Genomic DNA, 24,574 nt, shown 5'->3' on the forward strand with positions numbered 1-24,574 from the left:
CCAGCGTTTCTCATAATGTACTCTGCATAGAAGTTAAATAAGCAGGGTGACAATATACAGCCTTGACGTACTCCTTTTCCTATTTGGAACCAGTCTGTTGTTCCATGTCCAGTTCTAACTGTTGCTTCCTGACCTGCATACAGGTTTCTCAAGAGGCAGGTCATTTGGTCTGGTATTCCCATCTCTCTCAGAATTTTCCACAGTTGATTGTGATCCACACAGTCAGAGGCTTTGGCATAATCAGTAAAGCGGAAATAGATGTTTCTCTGGAACTCTCTTGCTTTTTCGATGATCCAGCGTATGCTGGCAATTTGATCTCTGGTTCCTCTGCCTTTTATAAAACCAGCTTGAACATCTGGAAGTTCACGGTTCACATATTGCTGAAGCCTGGCTTGGAGAATTTTGAGCATTACTCTACTAGCGTGTGAGATGAGTGCAGTTGTATAGTAGTTTGAGCATTCTTTGGCATTGCCTTTCTGTGGGATTGGAATGAAAACTGACCTTTTCCAGTCCTGTGGCCAGTGCTGAGTTTTCCAAATGTGCTGGCATATTGAGTGCAGCACTTTCACAGCATCATCTTTCAGGATTTGAAACAGCTCAAGTGGAATTCCATCACCTCCACTAGCTTTGTTCATAGTGATGCTTCCTAAGGCCCACTTGACTTCACATTTCAGGATGTCTGGCTCTTGGTGAGTGATCATACCTTTGTGATTATCTGAGTTGTGAAGTTCTTTATTATACAGTTCTGTGTATTTGTGTCACCTGTTCTTAATATCTTCTGCTTCTGTTAGGTCCATACCATTTTTGTCCTTTATTGAGCCCATCTTTGCATGAAATGTTCCCTTGGTATCTCTAATTATCTTGAAGAGATCTCTAATCTTTCCCATTCTGTTGTTTTCCTTTTTTTCTTTGTATTGATCACTGAGGAAGGCTTTCTTATCTCTCCTTGCTATTCTTTGGAACTTTGAATTCAAATGGGTATATCTTTCCTTTTCTCCTTTGCTTCTCACTTCCCTTCTTTTCACAGATGGCTGTAAGGCCTCCTGAGACAGCCATGGTGCTTTTTTACGGTTCTTCTTCTTGGGTTTGATAGTCTTTTTCTTGATGGTTTTGATTCCTGTCTCCTATACAGTGTCATGAACCTCCATCCATAGTTCATCACGCTTCTGTCTGTTAGTTATAGTCCCTTAAATACGTTTCTCACTTCCACTGTATAGTCATAAGGGATTTGATTTAGGTCATACCTGAATGGTGTAGTGTTTTAGTTTAGTGAAATCTTTCTTAAATACAAAAATCTGTAAAACGACCTTTGTTCCCTGAAATTAAACTTTCCCATATAAGATGGTGTGTGAGGAGGCTTTTGTTTCAGTAGCATTTGACTACTTAGAATCACAGTGTTGGAAGAGAACCTTGAGATCATATAGTACAGCATTTTCTTGGTTTTAGATTTGTGTTTGTAAATACATATATTAAGAAGTATTTTTAAAAAGGACCTAATTATTTCTTGATCTTATCCTCAGAGCTGTCAATTACAAGAGCTCTTCTGGAATAAGCAATGTTCGTAGTATTTCTTACTGTTATTTTTTCCAAACTTCTCTATGTTAAATTGATAAAGTTAGCACTTTTCCAGTAATGTGGACAGATTTAATTCTTTCCTGTCCCCTAAAAAGTTAGGAATTGTGTAGGTTTCCCTTTTTACATATTAAGTTGTTAGACAGTCTCCTAACAAGATGCCAGTGGAGTTTTCTGTTATATTCATTTGAGCCTGGGTGATTTTTTTTCCCCATTCAATGTTGATATCATATTTTAAAAGTTAGTGAGTAAGAAATATTTAAGGAGGGATTTCTCATTAATCCTGGAGAAGGGAATGGCAACCCATCCAGTAAGTATTACTTGGAGAGTTACATGGAGAGAGAAGGTTGGTGGGGCTAGGGCTTTGGTTGCAAAAAGTCAGACACGACTGAGCAACTATCATTTCTCATTAATAGACAAAATTTAAGTATGTTACATAAATGAAAATAGTTAATGTTCAGAAAATAATTAGAATTACCTCCTCAATATGGATCCATCTCAGAAGAATTCTATTGAGTGAAAGATGACAGATATAAAAATATATATCATATGATTCCATTTGTATAAAGTGAGCAACACTAATCTGAGCCATTAGAGGGCAGGCTCTTGGTTCTCTGGGGCGAGGAGGTGACTGCCCGGAACCTGAGAGGGCTTCTAGGGTTTTGGTATGTGATTTTGTTATTTGAGTTTCATTACATTAATTAATTAATTTTGTGGAAATTCAGTGAGTCTGTATACTTTTCCGTATGTGTGTTACAGTTCAGTAAAAAAGTATCCCTGAAAAAGGTCAAGAGCTTCAATTAAATGAAAAATAATGTATCTGCTGTGTGTTTATTTAGTTGGAGATGAAGGACAGAAAGCCAGGAAGAACAAACAGGAAGCATTTCCAACCCTGGAGACTGTGTTCACAAAACTTCAACTCCTTTCATATTTTGATCAGCATCAAGTGACATCTCAGGTAGCCATTAAAGCTGATTTATTATTATTATTTATTAAGTAATATCTGGAAATTAATTAAGCATTTATAGTTCTACCTTTAGGAGAGTTAGGTCAAGATATTAATAACTGCTTATCTTATTTCTTAAAATTATATTTGTTTTAAGGATATTATTTGATTTGTACGTGATTTTCTTTTCTGCAGAAATATGTTTCAACTTCTAAGTAGAATCATGTATAAATTCACATTTCTTACCTTCCAAAATTAAAATAATACATAAAAGGTATTTGGAATATTGGTCTTCTAATTACTTTCACTTTTTTCACATAGATTTCTAACAATGTGCTAGAACAGATCACAAGCTTTGCATCAGGAACATCATACCATCTCCCATTGGCTCACCACATTCAGCTCATCTTTGATCTCATGGAGCCAGCACTAAATATCAATGGACTCATTGACTTTGCAATACAGGTATCAAAGGCATCTGCCTTTTAGCAAAGCAAACCTACTAGGCATTGTACAGTTTACAGTGAGCCACCCCATGCAGTTTTGTATAGTTGAGACATTCGATGTCAACGGTATCTAAGTAGCATTTTCAACTAGCGTCTGTGTCCATAATTTTCAAATAAATATAATTGGTGTTAAAATAGTAAAAATCATGAGAGTTTTGACTGTATTTCTTATTTGTCTTTTGTTGTTTTGCTTAGGGAAAGGTGAAAATTTGCTATTTATAATAGAGTATATTTTATGTAAGAGCAAAAAATATGAAACATGATTGATTTGATCCACTATTTTTCTTATACACATAGTTGAGTTCTTTTGTCAGTATATGTTGTTAGTGAGTAGAAATAAAACATATCTTTTACTTATTCTGTTGGAAGTGTTAGCTTTGTTAATAATAAGAAAATACCAATGAATAACTTCCATTTATTGAAAATGAGGTGTAAATGGAAGAAAATCAAGAGGCTAGGGGTGTTTTTTCCTGAAACTATCCAGTCCAGAACTTTGGGCCACCATAAAATTTTGGCAACTATTTCAGTATTGAATCCCTCTTGATGGCATGGACGGTGTTGCCCAGACAGAAGGAAAACTATAATTTTGATAAAGGATTAAAAGTAAAAGCCATTTAATTGCCTCAGGTACTGCGATGGTGGTTTTATTTTTTTTATTTTTCCTGCGGCAGAACAAGAAAGGGTATCAAGCAGTTTTCGGATGTCTCAGTATATCCAATGTGTGTAAAAATTAGCGTTTTTTTCCTGTTTGTTCTGGCAGCTACATGTTCATTCGATCGTTTTGCCTTTTGTAGCTCCTGAACGAACTGAGTGTTGTGGAGGCGGAACTGCTCCTGAAGTCCTCCAGCCTGGCAGGAAGCTACACGACAGGACTGTGTGTCTGCATTGTGGCTGTTCTCAGGCGCTACCACAGCTGTCTGATCCTGAATCCCGACCAGACAGCCCAGGTGTTTGAAGGGTTGGTATATCCTAAAATGTGTAAGGTGGCTTTTTTAAAGAAGCTTTATTTTGAAACAATAACTTAATATAAAGTTTGAAAGAAGAGCAAAGGCCTTCCTGTATACCCTGTTCACAGATTTAACAATAGAATGTGTATTTGTGATAAAGTTTTATAGTGTCTTTAAACGAAAATTAGTACTGTTTGTTTCATAAAAAGATGCATAGTTAAAGAAGGCTTCTGCCAGGAAGCGTTTATCAGAACGGTGATAAAAGCATAGAAAGCCTGCCTGCCTACTTCTCTCTCCCTGGTTACTGTCATCTCTGCTGACCAGAATCCTGAATTATTATGATTGGTGAATATGTACTTTTCAATTTCATTTCTTTTATAAATTAAAGGAAAATTTTGATGAGTTAATCTAGAATAAATGACTTTTTGATTCTTAGTCTTTTTCAGTTTGGGTGAATTGTAGGCTAAGGTTTTCTCTTCTACCATTAGAGAAGTTGGGCTAAGTAATTACATCACTACCATTAGAGGCTGAAATTACTGGGACCAGAGAAATATAATGAGCTGTCAAAACACTTATTCTCAGCTCTGTTTTGTCCACTGCAGACTTCTTTCTCCGGGCTTTATGTATATGTTCTTAAAAGAAAGGCTACCTCTTTTTCTTCCATTTTTCCCAATGGGCTCAAAAGACAAACGTGGAGTTCTTTGGTTTCACAGTGCTTTTTTATTGGTAATCCAGCACATGTAATCTATCTATTCTAGAGTGGCATCTATTTAACAGCAGCTTTTGGAGGGAAGAGGAAATGCTACCACATTAATTCTACACAGAGGTTTTTAAATTTGTAACTATTCTTTGAAGTCTTGAAGATGTTTCTGTAATAATGTATAAATTTAAAAAAAAACCCAGAACAAAGTAAATTCAATTATTGTTACATTCAGTTCATGTAAGAGGCTGTCTCTTAACTACATATGCTTTTCTTTAACTGCATTTCCCAAGATGAAACATTTTTACTTTAACATTGAAGTACATTTTGGACTAGATTTTAGGCTTAAGTAGAATTTTTGCTTTTAGACTTTTGCTAACATTGAACTTGATATAAGTATTTCTGTGCCTCTTCTCTATTTGCAGCCATCCTCACCTAACAAATACTGTCTTATCACTTGAAGACACCTCATTTAATATCTTCTTAATCTTTGCTTCAAGTTTGTGTCTCCTATTCTGGCCTCTTTCTTCAATTTTTAATCTGTGACCAGAGTCAGCAGATTTTTTTTTTCTCTGTTGAGCCAGTTAAATATTTTAGCCTTGATGAACCGTAAATTTTCTCTTCTTGTGAGAGAAAAGCCACAGATAATAAACACTTAGATTATTAATAAGTGGCATCTGAAACATCTCTGATATTCTCAAATGTAAGAAAATAGCTACCTTAGAATCCAGAAAATATAGAACTGTTTTACAGCCCTCAACTACCCTGTGGAGTTGAATAATTAGTACCATTTTACAAGTCAAGAAACTGACACTCAGGCCTGTTAATTGGAGTGGCTGGTGAAGTGTTGTACCCAGCATCTCATAGCTAATAAATCTGCCAGATTGCTGAAACAGTTAGCAATCATTTATGCAGCTCATTCATACTGTTTGATTTACACCATACTTTTTAAACTGTGAATGGAAATGCCCTAATTGGTCATGAAATGAAAAAAATTCTTTTTCACAAGTAATTTTTTTTCCCTTTATTTTGAAATTATGTCATTATCATTCATTTTGATATTTTAAATTTGTGTTCTATTAAATGTTTATAAAATCTTGTTTGATATTCACTTTGTATTTGTTTTTTATCATATATAGTAAAGATAAGTACTTTTCCCCATACTCTTATTCTGGGTTGGGGTTTTTTTTGGTACTTATATAAACATACTGGATCTCGATGTGAAATGTTTTGTTACTTCTAGGAAGTGGAGGGAACACTGACTTTGATAGAGTAAATGCCTGGCAATCTTTCAGTACATGTTTGTTTTCTTCAATCACAGAATAATTCTTTGCTTTTTCAAGGTATGCCTGGAGCTCTTTTGGTTTATATAGGTAACAAATGATTGAAGCACCTCCTTTTCTTCTTAACTTTGGGACACTTTTGATGTAACTGACAGCCATTTTCAGTAGTCTGCATCTGCTGCTGTCAGTTCACAAGCTTGGGATGCTACATGCTTATTTCTTTGCATGGTTTGCTAGTCCCACCTCTGATGTTGGGCTGGATTTCTTTCTGGATGTTGGCGCTTCTCTGTCTTATTTTGAAAGGCATTTCTCATTTACACCCACAAAGAAAAAGCCCACAGCCTGGCAGACCCATTTCAGGGAACACTGCTCTTCCTCTGCTATTGCCAGCTGAACAACAGAGCTATCAGGGTTCTGCTGCTCCCAGAGTGGGAATAACAAGTCCAAGTCTGTGTGAGCCTTCAAGTCACAGGTCTTGGGAAGGGTGCCCGGAGGTATTGCCTGTGATTCCAGTGTCCTTCTCAGCCTTGTCATCCCAGGCTTCCTCTCCTCTTCTAAACAGCAGAGAAGGCTCTAGACTGGGCCTCTGGAGACCCGAGTTCTCTTTTTGGATCTGCTATAAACTAGCTCTTTGCCTTGTTGGCAAATTCCATTACCTTTCTGAGCCTCAGAGCCCTCTTTGTAAGATAAAGAAGGTGAATCATGATTTCTGAAGCATGTTTCAGCTTTAATAATCTTGAGTCATATGTGACACTGTTGTAGTAGTATTGAACCCTGTAATCAAATGCAGCATGGCGGTGGAATCTGACTCTGATAGTTGGATGGACCACTGGGTGTCTATATGTGTCACGTGAAATTGTGTGCTGTATGAATTGTGGCCCGAGAGGCCATCTCTCTGATCTGGGAAATTGGAGTAGTAAACACTTCTTCTGAAGTGCAAGTGTCATATCACCAAAAAGAAGGAGTTGGGAATTCTTAATTAAGATTAACTAAAGTAAATTTGTTTCTAGTTTGGATAAACAAGGAGAATGTGACCTCAAACCATGAATTTGTCAGTTTCATGCCTGAACCAGCTTATGGTCTTAAAATTGAACTTATCAAACTTACTGATATGAAGAAATTGCTCCTTTATAAAGTGGACATGGGGTCCTTTGCATATTTCCTGAATTTATCAATCTTTTTACTCAAGAGAGATTCTCTGCTAAAAGTTTTATATCCTAGTACGGAAACTTTATTGATGGACTCCTCCCTATACATCTTCTGCATGGAGGAATTTCTTTCATTTCGTATTATTAATGGCATTTCTGAAGTTTGAAAAATACTTATTGTTTCAAGATCATAATAGAAAATGATATTTTATTCAGTTATTTACTTGCTATAATGATTAGTGTTAACCGTCTGATATATTTTTTTTCTTACTCAAAGTAATCAGGGACATATTCTCACTCTAAAAGATTCAAGCAATAACATATATATTGACAAAGTGTGTGTCTCATGTCCTCGTGTATTTTTCTCCTTAGATTGTGTGGTGTGGTAAAGCATGTTGTGAACCCCTCAGAATGTTCTTCCCCTGAAAGATGCATCTTAGCCTACCTCTACGATCTCTACGTGTCATGTAGCCACCTCAGAAGTAAATTTGGAGACCTCTTCAGGTGGGTAGAAGAAGGTCAAAAGAATAAGAATAGGTTTATGCACCGCCCCCTCCCCCCCGCCTTTTTTTTGTGTGTGTGGGCCAGCCAGTAGTGTCATCCTTTTTAATAATGAGAAATAATCCTAATTATATCTGCCAGAATTCCTGTTGAATTACATTTCATTGTACCTGTAACTTCCTATTCCAAATTACTATGCATGTTTAACTCTGATTGCAATTTTGGTAGAATAGAAAACATTCTGTATTTTGCAGTTGCTATTACCTCACTTAGAAAATTGTTTCCCCACCATTTGCATACTTCCTTTCTCCCTGCATTTGTTTCTTTGACTCCTTTTCCTTCCTACTTGAAATAGCATTTCTGGCTCCTTGTCATTCTTTGCAGTTTAGCACTTGTACCCCCAACAGATGGAGAGGTGCTGGAAACTCCTTACTTACTTAATGTTGTTTGAGGAAGTTTAGATGATTAATTATAAGTTTAGATGATTAATTATAAGGAAATGGTAATAGCTGACAAAATAAATTTGGAATCGAGAATCAGGCAAGGAAAGAATAGTCAGTTATGATTTTCTTCACTCTTTTGTACCTTGCATCCAGTTTGTTTGTAAATCTGAGAAACTCTGTCTTCCAGGTATATCTAGAATCTGATCACTCTTTATTGCTTTGCCACTCCCACCATGCTCATCTTTTGGTTGGACCATCACATTTTCCTTCTAACTGCTTTCTTGGCTTGCATCCTTGATTCTCTTAAGAGTATTCTCAACATGTCTTCAAAAGTCACCCTTTTGAAACAAGAATAACTTGACATATACTAGTGGCTTCTTATCTACTCAGAATAGAATTCAAAATCCTTCAGGATCTACTGGATCCAGCCCTGACTTATCTTTCTCTCTGTTCAGATTAACCACATGGAACTTCCTATTGGTTTCCAAACATTCTAAACACACTCCCATCTTGGAGGTTTTGCACTTGGCTGTTACCGCTCTTGTAAAGTTTTCCCACAGTTACTTGCTCACTCCTACAGTTCATTCAGGGCTCTGCCTCCCTGATCAGCCCCTTTGAAGTAGGACAGCCCTTGCTCCCACTCTCTGTCATTCACTGAGCTTAGCATGATTCCCCCTCCCCACTTCATACATTATACACTTATTTATGGCCTGGCTTCTTTCTAGAATATAAGCTTCTTGAGAGCAGAAGCTTTGTATTTTCTTCATTGCTCTATCCCAGTACCTTGAAGAGTATCTGGCTCATAGTAGGCACTGCAAAAAAAAAAAAAATCTGTTTAAAGAATGATGTATACCAAAAAGAAAATCTGTGATATTTTTAATGGTACTCATAGGGAAAAAAATGTGAAAGTATGTCTTTATGAAATGAATTAGGTTTAAAAATAATCCCTTATGAAATATTAATATTTTCCCCCAGAAATGATGTAAAAACAATGCCCCATGTTCTTCTGTTACTTTGCAGAGAGCTTTCAGTTTACAGTTTTCAGAGAGTTTTCTCATAGATAACTGGGTTCTTGCAACAGCCCTGTAAGTTTCTCAAGAAAGCCACAGTGTTTGACCGCTAATGCTCCTGCAGGGTAGTAAAGCATGTTAAGAGAGTTAATTCAAGTATTGCACTCTGGCTGTGCAGAAACTTAGGAGACCAACAATGAACTGAGGGGCTACTTAGCATTAGCAATTAAAGACATGGAAGAAAATTTCAATTCTCTTGGAAAACCTTCAAGTCAAGTGTTATTTATAGTCTAGGATTAAGAAAATGGTTGAAGAAAAGCTAGATATGCAGAGAGATGTCTATTAATATATTACTAAGCCAGTTTTAATGATTGGATCTGAAACATCATCTATAATGTGTATAAGTGTAATATTTGAATGAAATAGATCACTAATCACATCTACTTATGACTGAGCAGGCTTCCCTGGTGGCTCAGATGAGTAAAAAAAGTCTGCCTGCCAGTGCAGGAGACATTGGTTTGATCCTTGCATTGGGAAGATAACCTGGAGAAGGGCATGGCAACCCACTCCAGTTTCTTGCCTGGAGAATCCCATAAACAGAGGAGCCTGGTGGGCTACAGTCTGAGAGGTCAGAAAGAGTCAGACATGGACGGAGCAGGTAACATTCACTATGACTGAGCTGCTGCTGTGTGCCAAGGGCTTTGCTGGGTTGTTTTCATCAAGATCTTTAATCCTCCTAACAACCCCAGGAAGTAGAAATAATTTTTCCTATCAATAAATGATTGTTCTTCATCATAAGTTAATAAACGATGAAGCCTACATTTGAATATAAGTGATTTTGGCCTTGAGCTATGTGTTGCTTTCATTATTCTATCAGGTTTTTATGACGCATACAGCTTCAGAAGGAAATGAGAGTTTTTATTTGTTTGCTAACTGCATATACTCCTGAAACAGAGAGTGCTAAGACTTTGACAGTGACCTTGATGGCAGCTAATGTTTGATTAAAACCTAGAGCTCATCTGTAAAGAGTCTAAAGACAGACTTGGGTAGATTGTTAGAATTAAGTGGGAAGTTGAAAAAAGGTACTGCTTTGCTATTTGCAGAACTCTGTTTCCTTAACACTCAGAACACTGGGAGGTAGAGGAAACCAGGGACTGATAATAGGAAGGGGACCAGCAGGGAGAAAAATTGGTTTTTATTTCCTTTTTAGTTGAGAGGTAAAACAAATTTAGAACTATTGCTAAGTGAGAATGTATGAAAAGTTGAGTGGAAAGCATGGCAAGGGTTAAGACAGGGAAAAGAGAGATTTTAAAAGTGCTTGGAGGACTTGTCTAGTCCATTGGTTAAGAACCCACCTTCCAGTCCTGTGGACATGGGTTTGGTCCCTGGTCAGGAAAGATTCCACATGACGTGAGGCAACTAAGCCCATGTGAGCCACAGCTACTGAAGCCCACATGCCCAGAGCCTGTGCTCTGCAGCAAGAAAAGCTACCGCAAAGAGAAGCCTGAACATCACTACTAGAGAGTGGCCCTTGCTTGCCACAATTAGAGCAACCCTTCATGCAGCAATGCAGAGCCAGCATGGCCATAAATAAATACCATTTTAAAGTTAAAAGAAAATGAATAAAAGCACTGGGAACTATTTAAGATTTATCATTTTGAACAGGTCATGAATTCAGGTTGCAAACTTATATCCTTCAGCAACCACTGCCAAGCATTTATATAAGTTGTCTGCAAAGAAAAAGCATGTAGAAAGTTGTATTTGCTACCATTTAGTGGGTGGCTTTAGTCCTCCCTCTTGGCCCAATACTTTCCAAGTGTATCTGGGACTTAGTTTTACCTGTGACAGTTTTTTTTTTTTAAGCATACAGATTCTTTTTTTTTTCCATCTAAGCAGTTCCGCTTTATTTTTGTAATCTCTTGGTTTTTAAAGGAAGCAGGGAGGGGTTTGTGAGGGACTTTCCATAGTTGCACCAATCACATTAGAGGTCAAATCATCATGTGCCATCATTATAACAGGAGTCTATGGTGATCATGCGCTATCTATGTGCACAGAAGTCAAGAGAGCCAATCAAAAGTTTTGACAAACAACTTAGGCCGCGCCCTCATCTCTTCTGCCAGGCGCCATCTTAGCTCTAAACCGCAAAGCTAGCCCTTCTTTTTTAAGGTTTCCCATCTAGGGCCCTACATCTCCCCCTTTTTTATTTTATTTAAGCCCTCGAGACATTTATATTGATGTTTTGTAGAGCAAGGCATAAAGCTGTAAGCAGCCAACCTCCAGCCTCGCCAGCCCCTCTTGTGGCTGTGCCTGTCTTAGGTTACCCTCCTCTGAGGGTCTTACCCATCATTGGCTATCCAGCCACCCCTTGGGGGCTAGGCGGAATCTCTCTAGATGATGGGCATCTAGAACTCTTTTATTTATCTGTCTCGGTTAATCTCTTGAAGGGCTAAATTAATCCAGGGGTTTTGTGGGTGCCCAATGTGGGGCTCCTTGTCTATGACCTGGGCAAGCATAATTATTTTTTGCTGTAAGCGCCTATTGTGGGCTGTGAGATTTTTTACCTTTAACATTACAACAAGCAGGATAACAAAACAAGCAAATAGAAGGCATATTTAAACCAGGTAAATGGACTTTGTATCCAGTCCCATAGATCCATTGCTCCCTTTTTCACCTGTTAGAGCGATCGAGACGTTGAGTGTCTTGGCGTGCATAGACTGCAATGTGAGATACTCCAGCTTTTGTCTGACAGCTTTTCCAGTGTTAAATGAGACTCTAACAAGCATACAGATTCCATACACCTAACAGTGAGGTCCAGAAGTCTTTTAATTTTTACAAATTCCCCGAGGTGATTGTGAAGGAGAAAATCTAGAGTCACGTTTTGGTAAACACTGAACTGAGCAATCTCTGTTTTCTGGAAGCAGTTGTCAGTGGTAACAGTTTAGGGTAAAGAGTCTATGCTGCTGCTGCTGCTGCTGCTAAGTCACTCAGTCATGTCTGACTCTGTGCGACCCCATAGACGGCAGCCCGCCAGGCTCCCGGGTCCCTGGGATTCTCCAGGCAAAAACACTGGACTGGGTTGCCATTTCCTTCTCCAAAGCGTGAAACTGAAAAGTGAAAGTGAAGTCGCTCAGTTGTGTCTGACTCTTTGCGACCCCATGGACTACAGCCTCCCAGGCTCCTCTGTCCATGGGATTTTCCAGGCAAGAGTATCAGAGTGGGTTGCCAGAGCCTTCTCCAAAAGAGTCTATAGATCTTTTCATTTGTGAGGAAGTCATTCCTGGCTACTATTTTTATAGGTGCATAAAACTAGGGCATGTCACCTTGATCACAAATAAATTTACTGAAATTTATAAAGAAAAGATTTTCTGTTGCTTAAAACAGCTCTTTTGTAGAGAAGATGAAACGTTGTTTATGGACTTGTTAACCACAGCAAGTGGGCAAGGACAGCAATGTGCACACGGGGTCTGAGCTCCGAAATCAGGTCTTCCTTCAGCTGTAGCTGCAGCACAGGATTTGAGAGGATGCTTTCTAATTCCCTTTTATACACTTAGACAATATATTCTGTATATTATTCTGTATAATTCTGAATATTGTAAACCAGGTTCTTAAAACACCCTAGATACCACGGAGAAGCACAACATGATACATTTTTAGGAACAGTATAATGGTTTCTCTACTCTCATAGAATTTGTATTTGTGTATTATCCGTATCTGCCTTCCTAGAATTTAAACTCCTTGAAGGCAGGGAGTCAACCCTTCTTTCCCAGTTAGGCATGACACATGAACCTCCCTGGATATTCCGAAAGGAGAGGAATAGTTTTACAGGATATATGGTTAGGATAAAAACATTAAGTTATTGCTGGTGTGTAATCCAATCCATTTTTATTAGTCTTAAGTTATAACACTCACTGTTCAGAAAAGTTGTTGGATGTGTTAGTAGATTATTTTATTTTTAAAGCATGTAAAATGTAGAAACAACCTAAAAGTTAAGATTAGTACCCAAATGTCTTATTTTTGTTTTGTTCCTCTACCCAATTAGTAACTATTTTTTGAACTAGAACATTCTAGGCACCGTGTCTAATGCTTATTATTGGGAAGTTGGAATCAAGAATCCATAATGTGAGCTTTCTCTAGGAATACTTTACAGTTGCTATTTAATCTGTCCTTAAATGAAGTCACTTTCTAGTTATTGTAGTTTTGTTTTGTCTTTTAACTCTTCTTCTTGTAACCTCAGTAGTGCCTGTTCAAAAGTAAAGCAAACCATATATAATAATGTGATTCCTGCAAATTCTAACTTGCGATGGGATCCAGACTTCATGATGGATTTTATTGAGAATCCCTCGGCCCGTAGCATCAACTACTCAGTGCTGGGCAAGATCCTCAGTGACAACGCAGCCAATCGCTACAGCTTTGTCTGTAACACTCTCATGAATGTATGTATGGGTCATCAGGATGCTGGAAGGTGAGCTGGGCTTTTTGATTAAACACACAGTTGTTGCACGATTGCTACTTTGAAATTCAGATCTTTAATTTGAGACATTTGGCTTTGTTTTTTAAATCTTAGTTTGTTACTGAGTTTACTTCAGCTCTATTCTGGCTGCTTTTCTTAACCTGGCTTATTGATCTGACGTAAGATGCTCTAGATATAGTCTATTAGTTGTCTGATCCGTTTTCAAAAACATGTATGACAAAAATACCAATGAAAAATACACATAATTTTGGAAATGTTGGATTTAGGCCTTTTTACTTTTTTAAATGTTTTTTAAAAGCATGAATTCATAGGTCAGATGTGTTTACAGAACTAAAAATATGTTAATTGCTATCTGTACTGGTTATTGTTTGTTGCTAGACAGCATTAAATATTAGAAAACATGTGAAGACATTTCCTTTCTCTTCTGTCCCGTATTCTAGTAGGTAGTTTGTCAAGTGGATTTTTATTATATCCTTGAATCTAAGAAATGAATCCCATGTTCGATGATACTGAAATTATATGTTCGTTGAGTTTATCCTGTACGAATATTTGTCTTTTGTTACTTTCTCCTATGTTCTTTTTCTTCTTTGTAGGATTAATGACATAGCCAATTTCTCCTCCGAGCTGACGGCCTGCTGCACTGTTCTCAGTTCAGAATGGCTGGGGGTCCTGAAGGCTCTTTGTTGTTCTTCAAATCACGTGTGGGGGTTTAATGATGTTCTTTGCACTGTAGATGTAAGTTTTCTGTTTCATTTAAAAACTCAGCTGTGCAACAAAATATTCAATTAGTAATTTTTTTTAGTTGACTCAACTCTTAACTGAAATAATATAAATTGTTTTCTTCTCTCTCTGTGGAAGTGATAAACCAGAGTGTGATTGCCAAGGAGAAGTAAATGGAAAAAAAAAAAAAAAACTAAAATAGCTTAATTTAGAGTGGAGATGCCAGGAGTCTCCTTCTTTGTTAGCTGAGACTTCTTGTCTGTGGTCTCCTCAGAGTAGTCTGTTCATAGTTTACTAAGTGCCTTGGGTCCTTCATGGTGCAGGGCATAACTTAACTAAAGCAGTTTGTGTTCTGAAGTCAGCCAGTTTGTTTTCTTAAGGTGAGAAAAACTCTCCTTAGAGTATTGGTTCTGTTGTGTGGGATTAGGATGTCCAGGCTCAGATTTGTAGAGGTGTCCAATCTTTCTGAGTGACTGTGTCTGAAAGTTTTTGAAGAGATGTCCATTATAAAGTAACAGATATTTTCTCAATTATCACATTGCATCAGTGTGTGAATTTCTTAAAAATCCATCTTGATTCTTTATTTCTGCTTGTCACTTCCATCACTTCTTGCAGTAAATCATGTTACATATTAGTATATCTCATATATAGAAGAACTGTATACATTATAAAAACTGCCTCTCAGTTAACGTTTTATTTCCTAGTTCTGGTGTCTCAAGACCACATGGGCAATCCTATCTATCCTGTGGGCACCTAAGATGTAAAACTCATATCTGTGCCCTACTCTTCCAGACAGCAAAGACCCAAATTTCTGTCTTTAACATAGGTCCTTAATCTTTCAGTTGTTTTTGTTGCACTTTACCTCTGCTTGTTTCCTCATCTGTGAAGTTGGAATTAATAGTATGAACCTCTAGGTGCTGTACTCTTTCTCTGTAAATCTCTAACCATAGTTTTTGACTTACAGGACAACTTAATGTGGAGGCTGCCATTACAGCTGTTTTTCTTATTATTTTCTGCCAAAGTCTTGTGAGATCTCTAAAGGGTAGAAGTTTCACTCTGAGTGAATGATTTTTTTCTCCTCTGATTCTCCTCTTTCTTTCATTTTCTCCCTCACTCATCTTCACTCTTCTTTAAATTTAGGTGTTGATGAGAGTTTTCACAGTTGTTTTTAAAACTAATTTAATTATCTTACAAAATTAAGATTAGTTATTCCTGAAAGAAACACCAAAACACTCACAAGGCTTGTTTTTCAGTTAGGAGAACCTCTTTGTTTTCCATTGCTTCTAATGATCTTACCCTTCAATATCAGATTATACTGCATTCTGCCAAAGACTTACTTATGTTATATCACTTAGAGGTATCTTCATTTTGCTGTTTTATTGTTTGGTTTCTCGGTTACATGTACTCAAGGTACAGCTTAGAATTGTCTTAAAGCATTGGGATATGGGTGAATCTCTTTCTTTGTCTTAAAAAATAGAAAAAAGCCCAGAGGGTAATACTCATAAGCGATTTCCCTCTACTGGTTCCTTTTGGGATTTGAGATCTAATTGGTGTTGCCTACTTTCTCTTAGATATGAATCTTAAGATGTTATTCAAAAGGGTGTTAGGTATTAAAACATGTCAATGTTTTTCTTGAAGGTGAGTGACCTTTCATTCCATGATTCATTAGCTACTTTCATTGCTATTCTGATAGCACGACAGTGTTTCTCCCTGGAGGACGTCGTGCAACACGTCGCACTCCCCTCTCTCCTAGCCGCAGGTAAGGCTGCATCCTGGAGCTGCCCTGGTTATTTGATTGGTGTCTTGGTGCTGTGGTCTCTTACAAGTGGAAGGAGTGACAGTAGAATTTGAGCAGACATGCAGTGTGCAATAATACGTCATCAAGGTAGAGATGGTAGAATTATAATAATTGTTCCAAACAAAGTCACACTGATTTAAATGGAGAAGGTTGGAAACGGCTATCTTAGTACTTGTTTGTAAGAGAACTCTCAGGTGTCTCAGAAAAGAAATAGCCAGTGCTTTACTTTTTACTGTAAGGAGCATTTATTTAAATTATTCCAGAAACTTCAGCTTACAAGAAATGCGGAAGATACGTTCTTCAGTATGTTTCAAAACTTGCTTTTAAAATCCTCCCTCCTAGCTTGCGGAGATGCGGATGCGGAGCCTGGGGCAAGAATGACATGCCGCCTACTGCTTCATCTCTTTCGAGCTCCCCAGGCCTGCCTGTTACCTCAAGCAACCGGTGAGATGACAGTTGAAATCTTTCTGATGATGTTTTCATTTGGAGCTTTAGGTTTAACTTGACCAAGTAGGCTGTCCATTCTGTAATCTCCTTCCTGATTTTGGTGGGCTTGTTTCAAGGCGATGAAAGAAAGGGGTTGTCAGCTGTTGAGAAAGGTCTTCAGCACCTTTCTTTTACATAATATCAGGGTGTATTGAGAAACTCACATCAGGAGTTAATAAACAATAAAATTACCTCTGTTCCTTGGCCAAGTCATGCTGGTGGGCAGTGTGATCCTCCAACATACTCTTGTTGGTTAAGAACTATACTCTAGCAGCTTAGGGCAATGGCATTTCATTTATTCTTTCACTAAGGTGAAGGGATTAGGTAAAGAATTCTAGGGATTAGAATTTAGTGCAGTCTGTTCCTAAAGATCATTTCTATGTAAATGTGTGTGTGACATCAGCAGAAATGGATAAAAGTGCTACTGATTTTTTTTTTGATACATCTCTCTGAAGAGCAAAGCCATTGTCTTAATAATTAAAAAATACAAAACAAAACAAAACAGTACTGGATACTGGCAGTGTCTCTTAGTGAATCCATGAAACGTCAATTAAAGCTAGGTAATAGCAATTAAGCGCCCACAACTTACCAATGAAAGGCCCTGCTAACTGTAAATGGTTACAAACAGTGGTTAATGATGATGATGAATCTGTTAAAGCTTTGTTGTTTTTCTTATAGGCAAACCTTTCCCCGGAATAAGATCATCTTGTGATCGACACCTCTTAGCTGCTGCTCACAACAGCATTGAAGTGGGAGCCGTGTTTGCTGTCTTAAAAGCAATTATGATGCTTGGTAAGATTATCCTGGCACTGAGCTTGGTTAATCACTAGAAACAGAGGCAAAATAATTTCTATTCACTCGTTAAAATTATTAGAAACACATTTTTGTTTGTTTATTCTCTTGGAAAAATTAGTTGTTTTTTTTCCAAGTTTATGTTCACTTGGACTATAAGAAGTCTGTCCCTTACTTACAATTCTAGGGGAATTTAAATACTTTTTTTCATGTGGCATTTTAGTAGCCCATAGGGTTGTTAGGATTTCATTTGTTGGCAAAAGTCACACTTTGTGATGAACTCTGTTGAACTGGTAATCTCTGTAAAGGTTTACATTTTGTGTTATACTCCTGGACTAGAATACAAGAAAATCTGGGTTTTAATCTTAGTTTTTCATTGTGATCCTGAAAAAGTTTCTGTCCATCTGCCTTAGTTTTTTCATGCAGCAGGTGATAATTACAATGATATTGATACTGTTGATAAATCAGTTTTAGATATCACACTTTTTCATTTAATTTATAATGTTCAAGACATCCCTACATCTTTATTGATATCTGTTCTCCAGGAATAGTAGTACTGTGTTTTCTGTTCATTTACAGTGCAGTAGTTAAAACATTTTTATTCTGTAAATCATTCAGGATTTAAAGGATTGGGAAGGATTCTTGAATTCATATTGCCTAATTTCAACTTAAGGTACCCTCTTTTGGTCTTGACTAAACAAAAATTACCTCTTATGTTCCAAAGGAACTCCTTTTGGCTAAAACTGAATTTGCTGAGTTTAGATGAATTGTTTTAGGTGAGTCTTAAACGTGTTTTAGAATGTATCTTGATCCTTTTATACCTCTCTTTAAGAAGTATTGGGGCTTCCCTGGTGGCTCAGATGGTAAAGAATCTGCCTGCAATGCAGGAGATCCAGGTTCGATCCCTGAGTCGGGAAGATCCCCTGGAGAAGGAAAAGGCAACCCACTCCAGTATTCTTGCCTGGAGAATCCCATGGACAGAGAAGACTGGTGGCCTACAGTTCATAGAGTTGCAAAGAGTCAGACACGACTGAGCAAACAACACTTAAGTATTATTTGGTGATGATGAGGGTAGGTAACAAGAATTTTCATCAAACAAACTATTTAAAGTTCACCTTAACACAGACACACACACACGTGCACACGCACATGCACACGCACACTCTCTCCTATTGAAATGCCCAGGGATTTTGTATTTGAAATGGAAACGTAGAGCCATATGGAGGGCCACAGCCTCTCCTCTGAGCTCTTAGTACTATATTGCCAACATTAAATTGCTCATTTCAGTAAGATTTTTCTACTTTTAATGTGTTTGAAAGGAAAGCTGGCCAGTCAGTTCTATTTAATAAATAAATATAAGGACTAAGCAATCAGGGACTGACTTTTTCTTACTGGTATTTCTAATGCCCATCAGGGAAAGATTTTCCATAAGCTAATGTTGAAAGTGTGAATGCATATGTGATAGACATTTTCATAGCAGAAACCAAAATGTGTACCATAGAAACATTATATTTAATGGTTTAATCCCAAGTATAATTTGCCAACCTCTTTAAGTATACATATTTTAATATCAGTGCCTAATCACCAATTTATTTTTATCTCATGGCCTTTCCTTGACCTTTTTAATTGGCCCCAGTTCTTGGTGAATTCTACATCTTCCTAAGTGATAGAGGGTTCTTCAGGTCTGAGAAGTCAGGATGAGGATTGTTGAATGTCAACAGACCCTTGGACCAGGCAGGCACTGAACACTGTGTCTGTTCTATTGTCTCTGCCGTTGCAGAAGCTTCTAGCACAGCCTTCCTGACCTTCTCAGTCATCCTAACATCTAAATTGAATGAGGATCGCCTAGATTGGGGCTGGCAGAGGTGTTTCCTTGTTTTTGCAGTTTTATTTACCTTACTGTGTTCTTATCACAGTGTTCTCTCAAGTCCTGTCCGCTAGGATCTATTTTGAGTGAGGGAGATAGGACTGTTTTATGGAATTCAATTTCTAATTTCTCTAGTAGTTTAAGGTGTGGAAACAGTTGTTTATAGGGCTTCCCTGGTGGCTCAGTGGTAAAGAAAACTCCTGCCAACTCAGGGGATGTGGATTCTACCCCTGGGTCAGAAAGATTCCCTGGAATGGGAAATGACAACCCACTCTAGTATTCTTGCCTGGAGAATTCCATGGATGGAGGAGCCTGGTGGGCTACAGTCTGTGGGGTTGCGGAGAGTCAGACACCACAGAGCGTGCATGCACAGGCTATTTATGGGCTTCCCTGGGGGCTCAGTGGTAACGAATCTGCCTGACAATGCAGGAGACTCGGGTTCAGTCCCTGAGTCGTGAAGATCTCCTGGAGAAGTAAATGGCAACCCACTCCAGTATTCTTGCTAGGGAATTCCTATGGAGAGTGGAGCCTGGTGGGCTATAGTCCATGGGGTCGCAGAGTTGGACACAACTTAGTGACTAAATAACAATAGCAACAATAGTTGTTTATATCTTCTAAGTTTGGAAATAGCATGCTAAATGTTGGTACATGTAGAATTCAGTCTTTGTTCCAGCTTTTGAAGAGTTTGGTTGAATTAAATAAATGCCTATGAGTGAAGTGAACTTGGTGCTTTTTTGTATAAATATTTGAATGAGAAATGTATGATAATATGTGATAAGATATTGAGTTGAAATGTATTATGTGTTCCTCCCTCCCCTTAAGATTTTTTAAGTAAACATTTACTAAGCATTTCTGATTTTTTAAATTCAGCAAAGTCAAAAGTTTTTCTTGGCTGACTTAAGGGTTTTAAAAGGCTTTTTGCACTGACCTGGGGTTGGTTTCCCTTACAGTGAAGTAGTGAGGGCTTTATCTAAACTCATTTGTTGGTTACAGGAATTTTTCCTGTTCAATGCTTGTGATCTTTGTGCGTAAATAGACAAGAGTTTAGAGGCTCTGTTTCCATTTGGCAGTCTTTTTTTTTTTTTTTTTTTACCAAATTACATTAATTTTTCCTTTTTAAAATATGACAAATTTTTGTCTTTCATGGCTAGAGAATATTTCTTATTTCCAGCTATTCAATAATTCTGCTCAGTTTTTCCCCCAGAACTTTGTTGTGAGGAAAACACTTTCCTGAGCTTCATTTTACTAAGTATATGAGAGGCTGATCAGGTGAGGTTTTCTAATTTGGATGTTTACAAAGAGGAAAGTGAAAGACATGGGTTATTCAATGAATGCCCTATTTTCCAGGGCTTCCTTAGTATGCATTGCCCTTTTCCATTCCCAGGGAAATAAATCTCTCTTGTCAAGAAGTTGATAGTAAGGTGGGCTAAGGCAAAACTTTTCTCTTGACCTATGGATAGAAAATAAGTCATTCATTGTAAGAGAAGAAATGAAAAAGGGACATCTAGAAGGGTGAGTAACCAATTTTTTCCTTGTCTATATAAGTCAAATGAATTTGCATACATTTGTGCTTGAAATATTGGTGAAATCAATGTTCTGTGATTATTAAGTGTGATTCATAATAGCCTTTCCAAGTTTGGTGAAAGTATACTTAATTCTATAAATGAAATAAAAAATGAGCCTTGAACTTTTTTTTCCCGTGTCTGATGGAACTTCTCAGCGTTCCTGTATTGATCCCTTCTCTTTGTTGCTGAACAACTTACTTTGCAATAATGATCCCATTCATGTATTTTAAATCTCTGAATGCTTGCCTCATTTATTTTCCAAATATTTGGCAATATTTTGAATTTCTATGATTTTGCTTTTGTGATTCTGTTATGTAGGAGATGCCAAAATTGGCAATAACAGTGTCAGCTCTTTAAAAAATGATGACTTCACCATGAGGGGTTTACGACGTGATGGGAATGCTGAGGATATCTGGACTGCCTCACAAAATTCAAAATCCTGTGGGAAAAGCATTTCCATAGAAACGGCCAATTTAAGAGAATATGCTAGATATGTACTGAGGACCATCTGTCAACAGGTATTTTTCAGATTTAATTTGCCTTTAACTTTGAGTGTATTATTGTTCTTTTGGAGAGAAAGGCCCAATATTGTAGGAAACTTGTACATAGATAGTCCTCTTTTGCCTTCTCACTATATTTTGAAATAATTTCAAATTTTCTGAAAAGTTGTAATAATTTATAAAGAAGTCTAGTATACCCTAGACACAGATTCACTAATTTTTAAAATCTTACCATGTTTGCTTTATAATTCTATTTGTGTGCATGTGAGTATGGTCTCATATACTTTTTACTTCTTATATTTTTACTGAAGTATTTGAGAGGAGATAGAATACATTGTCCTTTTTTACTTTTTAATATTTCAGCATTTATTAACATAACTAAATACAGTTTTTAAAAGGAAGGAAATTTAGCATTGGTATCTTCAGTTTTTCTCACCTGTAGGCCACATTCCAGTTTGGTTAGTTTTTCCACTAATCTTGGCTTTGTTCAGTTTCCTGGTGGTTAGTGTCATATTATCCCTTCCTCACCATGATACTGATCACATCCAAAGGCGCCTGAGGCCCATTTGTACCTCATTGGTGATGTTAGCTTTGATCAAGCTGTCTCCACTGTATGTTCTTTTTTTTTTAATTTTTGTTTTGTATAGTTATTATTTTTCCCCTTGGAATTAATAAACAGTTTGGGGGACACTCTCTTAGACAGTGCAAGTGCAAGTTTTCTGCTTCTCATCACACTCCCTCGCCTCCCATAGTGCATCCATTTGGATTCTTGTCTAAACCAGGCTATACTGTGACGGTTGCAAGATGGCTTTTCCCAACTCCTCCACTTTTTTCACATTTATCAGTTTTCCTTCTACTCTAAGGAAAAGCCAAACCTTTTCTGCCTTCCCTTCCTTTCTTCCACTTATTTATTATCCACAAAAGTTGTAGTATATTGTCCTCAGTTATTATAATATTCAAATTGTTGCAGATTTGTCCAAAAGTGGGAATCTTTTCATGCTGACTCTTGTGTTATTTTCATCTCTCTCTCGCTCTTTCTTTTTTAATAACAAGTATTTTCTGCCTTTCTGGCTTATCTTATATTTTTCCTGCCCCAGACTAGATTTACTCATCTTTTCATGGAACTTGGTTCTGTTTAGAAGAAGATGGTGTTTAGAAACCAAGATCTGAGTTCTGTGTGTGCTTATTGATGTGGGCAATGTGCGTTTATTGCTTTTAGGCCCTTTAAGCAGGCAGAGCTGGGGGAAAAAAGCATCCATATACATAAATGTGTGTGTGTATAATCATGAGTTTATACTGATAAACGTCCAGTTCTGGTCAAACAGCTTAAGTTTTTGTTAGCATCCCTTCAATCTGTGTTGAAAGTGCTCTCTTCCATATTAAGAGTCCTGAATACCAATAACATCAATCATTTACTGATTTGTTGAATTCTACAATACACCTGAAGTAGTGTTAGAATTATTACACCTATACTACTATGAAAAAATGAGTCTCCTGAAAGGACTTGAGAATTTGCTTATAATTCTTTTCTCCCTAAGGTTTTACAGTATTGTATTAAAAAGTTATTTGACCTTTCTTTTTCAGTATGGATATATTACTCACTTAAAATAGAATTGATTTCATTTGGTTTTGTTTGTGTTCAGTTTACATTTCTTTTCCTATCATATCTATCTTTAGAATAACATACTCCCAAAGGTCAGCTGGGGTTTCCTGGTGGGCTCAGCGATAAAGACTCTGCCTTCCAATGCAGGAGATGTGGGTTTGATTCCTGGGTAGGGAAGATCCCTTGGAGAAGGAAATGGTAACCCACTCCAGTATTCTTGCCTGGGAAGTCCCATGGGCAGTGGAGCTTGGTGGGCTACAGTCCATGGGGTCACAAAGAATGGGACACAGCTTAGTGACTAAATAACAATAGCAACAACTAAACAACAGCAAAGGTCAGTCTACTAGTGAGAAGGTATGCTCAGAAATGTACATCTCTTTCCCTCATCTTTTCTACACTGTGTTCCTTCCTGCCCTAAGTAATTAATTTCATTATTTTCTGATTTATCTTTCCAATTTTCATTAAATTCTCCTTTCCTATTAGAAAAAAGGGCATAGCATATATGCTTTTTTTTCACTTTGCTATTGGTATAATATAATGTTGAATCGTTTTTCTTAAAGTATACTGTAATCGTGGTAAAAGTTAACTATTAGTCATATATATGTCTAGAGTGTGCTGAGTTGTGCATTGGTTTCTAATTGTGGGTACACATTGGAGTCACCTGGAGAGTTTAAAAACATTTTGATGCTTAAGAAATTACTGATGTCTGGATAGCATTACTGAGGTTGATTAACTGCTGTGATATGGGGACTGATCATCCTTGACTCAGCAATTGTACTTGTAAGAAATTATCCTAAGAACATAATTGTACAGAGAACAGATGTGCACAAGTATTTATAAAGGTAACATTATTCATAATGATATAAAAAAGGAAGACAGTTTTCTCAGTGTTATACTATATCCTATCTATTCAGTGGGATATATTACAGTGCATTCCATAAAAGTGAGGAATACATATTATAATACAGAATCACTACTGTTACATAGCAAGTTAAAAAAAAATGATTACAAAACAGTATTTAGAGCAAAGTTTCATTCTCCAACTGAAAACACATACTAGTGTTTTTTTTACTGAGCTTTCTCCCCCATCTCCTTTTTTATCTTTTTGCATATTTCTTTTCTGCATTCCTTTTTAAAAAAAATTTTTGTATCCATGATTCTACTTTATACTTTAAGAAGTCAAAATACTGGAAAATTTCTAAGCCTTTTCCCTCCTGCTTTTTCCATCTATTATTTTTTAAATGGAAAATTTCCTGTCCACTTTCTGTTGTGAGCCATGAGTTTAGTACAATCTAATTGCCATCTTATTTTTAGGAATGGGTAGGAGAACATTGTTTAAAAGAACCTGAGAGATTATGCACAGACAAAGAACTTATTCTGGATCCTGTGCTCTCAAATATGCAAGCACAGAAATTATTGCAGCTGATCTGTTATCCTCATGGCATTAAGGAATGTACGGAGGGGGACAACCTCCAAAGACAGCACATTAAACGCATTCTTCAGGTGAGTGAAAATAGTCTAAAGACTGTGTTTCTGTCATTTTGACATGTTCTTTGTGTTTATAACAGGAGTTACTGCATCTCTCTCTAATTCTTAACTTTAATTAATTCTGATTTTTATTCCCCCAATTTTCCATTTTGTGTAACAGCCACACTTTATTGCTGGGTAAATACGCACACTGCAAACCCTATACAACCATTATGTATCTATAAGTGT

The 24,574-nt window shown here is 37.2% G+C and overlaps 2 protein-coding genes across 2 annotated transcripts in view; one reads left to right on the forward strand and one right to left on the reverse strand.

Moving 5' to 3' along the window:
• Positions 1-24,574, reverse strand: part of P2RY12 (purinergic receptor P2Y12) — a 50,062-nt gene that overhangs the window by 15,606 nt on the left and 9,882 nt on the right. The gene's annotated exons all lie outside the window — the stretch shown is intronic.
• LOC120881491 (mediator of RNA polymerase II transcription subunit 12-like protein) overlaps positions 1-24,574 on the forward strand; it is an 80,831-nt gene that overhangs the window by 4,610 nt on the left and 51,647 nt on the right. The window contains exons 2-12 of the mRNA XM_040265207.1: positions 2,412-2,530; positions 2,840-2,983; positions 3,819-3,982; positions 7,475-7,606; positions 13,291-13,518; positions 14,121-14,262; positions 15,886-16,006; positions 16,388-16,489; positions 17,210-17,323; positions 21,074-21,273; positions 24,173-24,361. Coding sequence (XP_040121141.1) covers positions 2,936-2,983; positions 3,819-3,982; positions 7,475-7,606; positions 13,291-13,518; positions 14,121-14,262; positions 15,886-16,006; positions 16,388-16,489; positions 17,210-17,323; positions 21,074-21,273; positions 24,173-24,361 — 1,440 coding nt within the window. The 5' untranslated portion in view covers positions 2,412-2,530; positions 2,840-2,935. The remainder of the gene's footprint in view (positions 1-2,411; positions 2,531-2,839; positions 2,984-3,818; positions 3,983-7,474; positions 7,607-13,290; positions 13,519-14,120; positions 14,263-15,885; positions 16,007-16,387; positions 16,490-17,209; positions 17,324-21,073; positions 21,274-24,172; positions 24,362-24,574) is intronic.

Source organism: Oryx dammah, unplaced genomic scaffold (genome assembly GCF_014754425.2).
Source record: "Oryx dammah isolate SB20612 unplaced genomic scaffold, SCBI_Odam_1.1 HiC_scaffold_2, whole genome shotgun sequence".
Lineage (NCBI taxonomy): Eukaryota > Metazoa > Chordata > Mammalia > Artiodactyla > Bovidae > Oryx > Oryx dammah.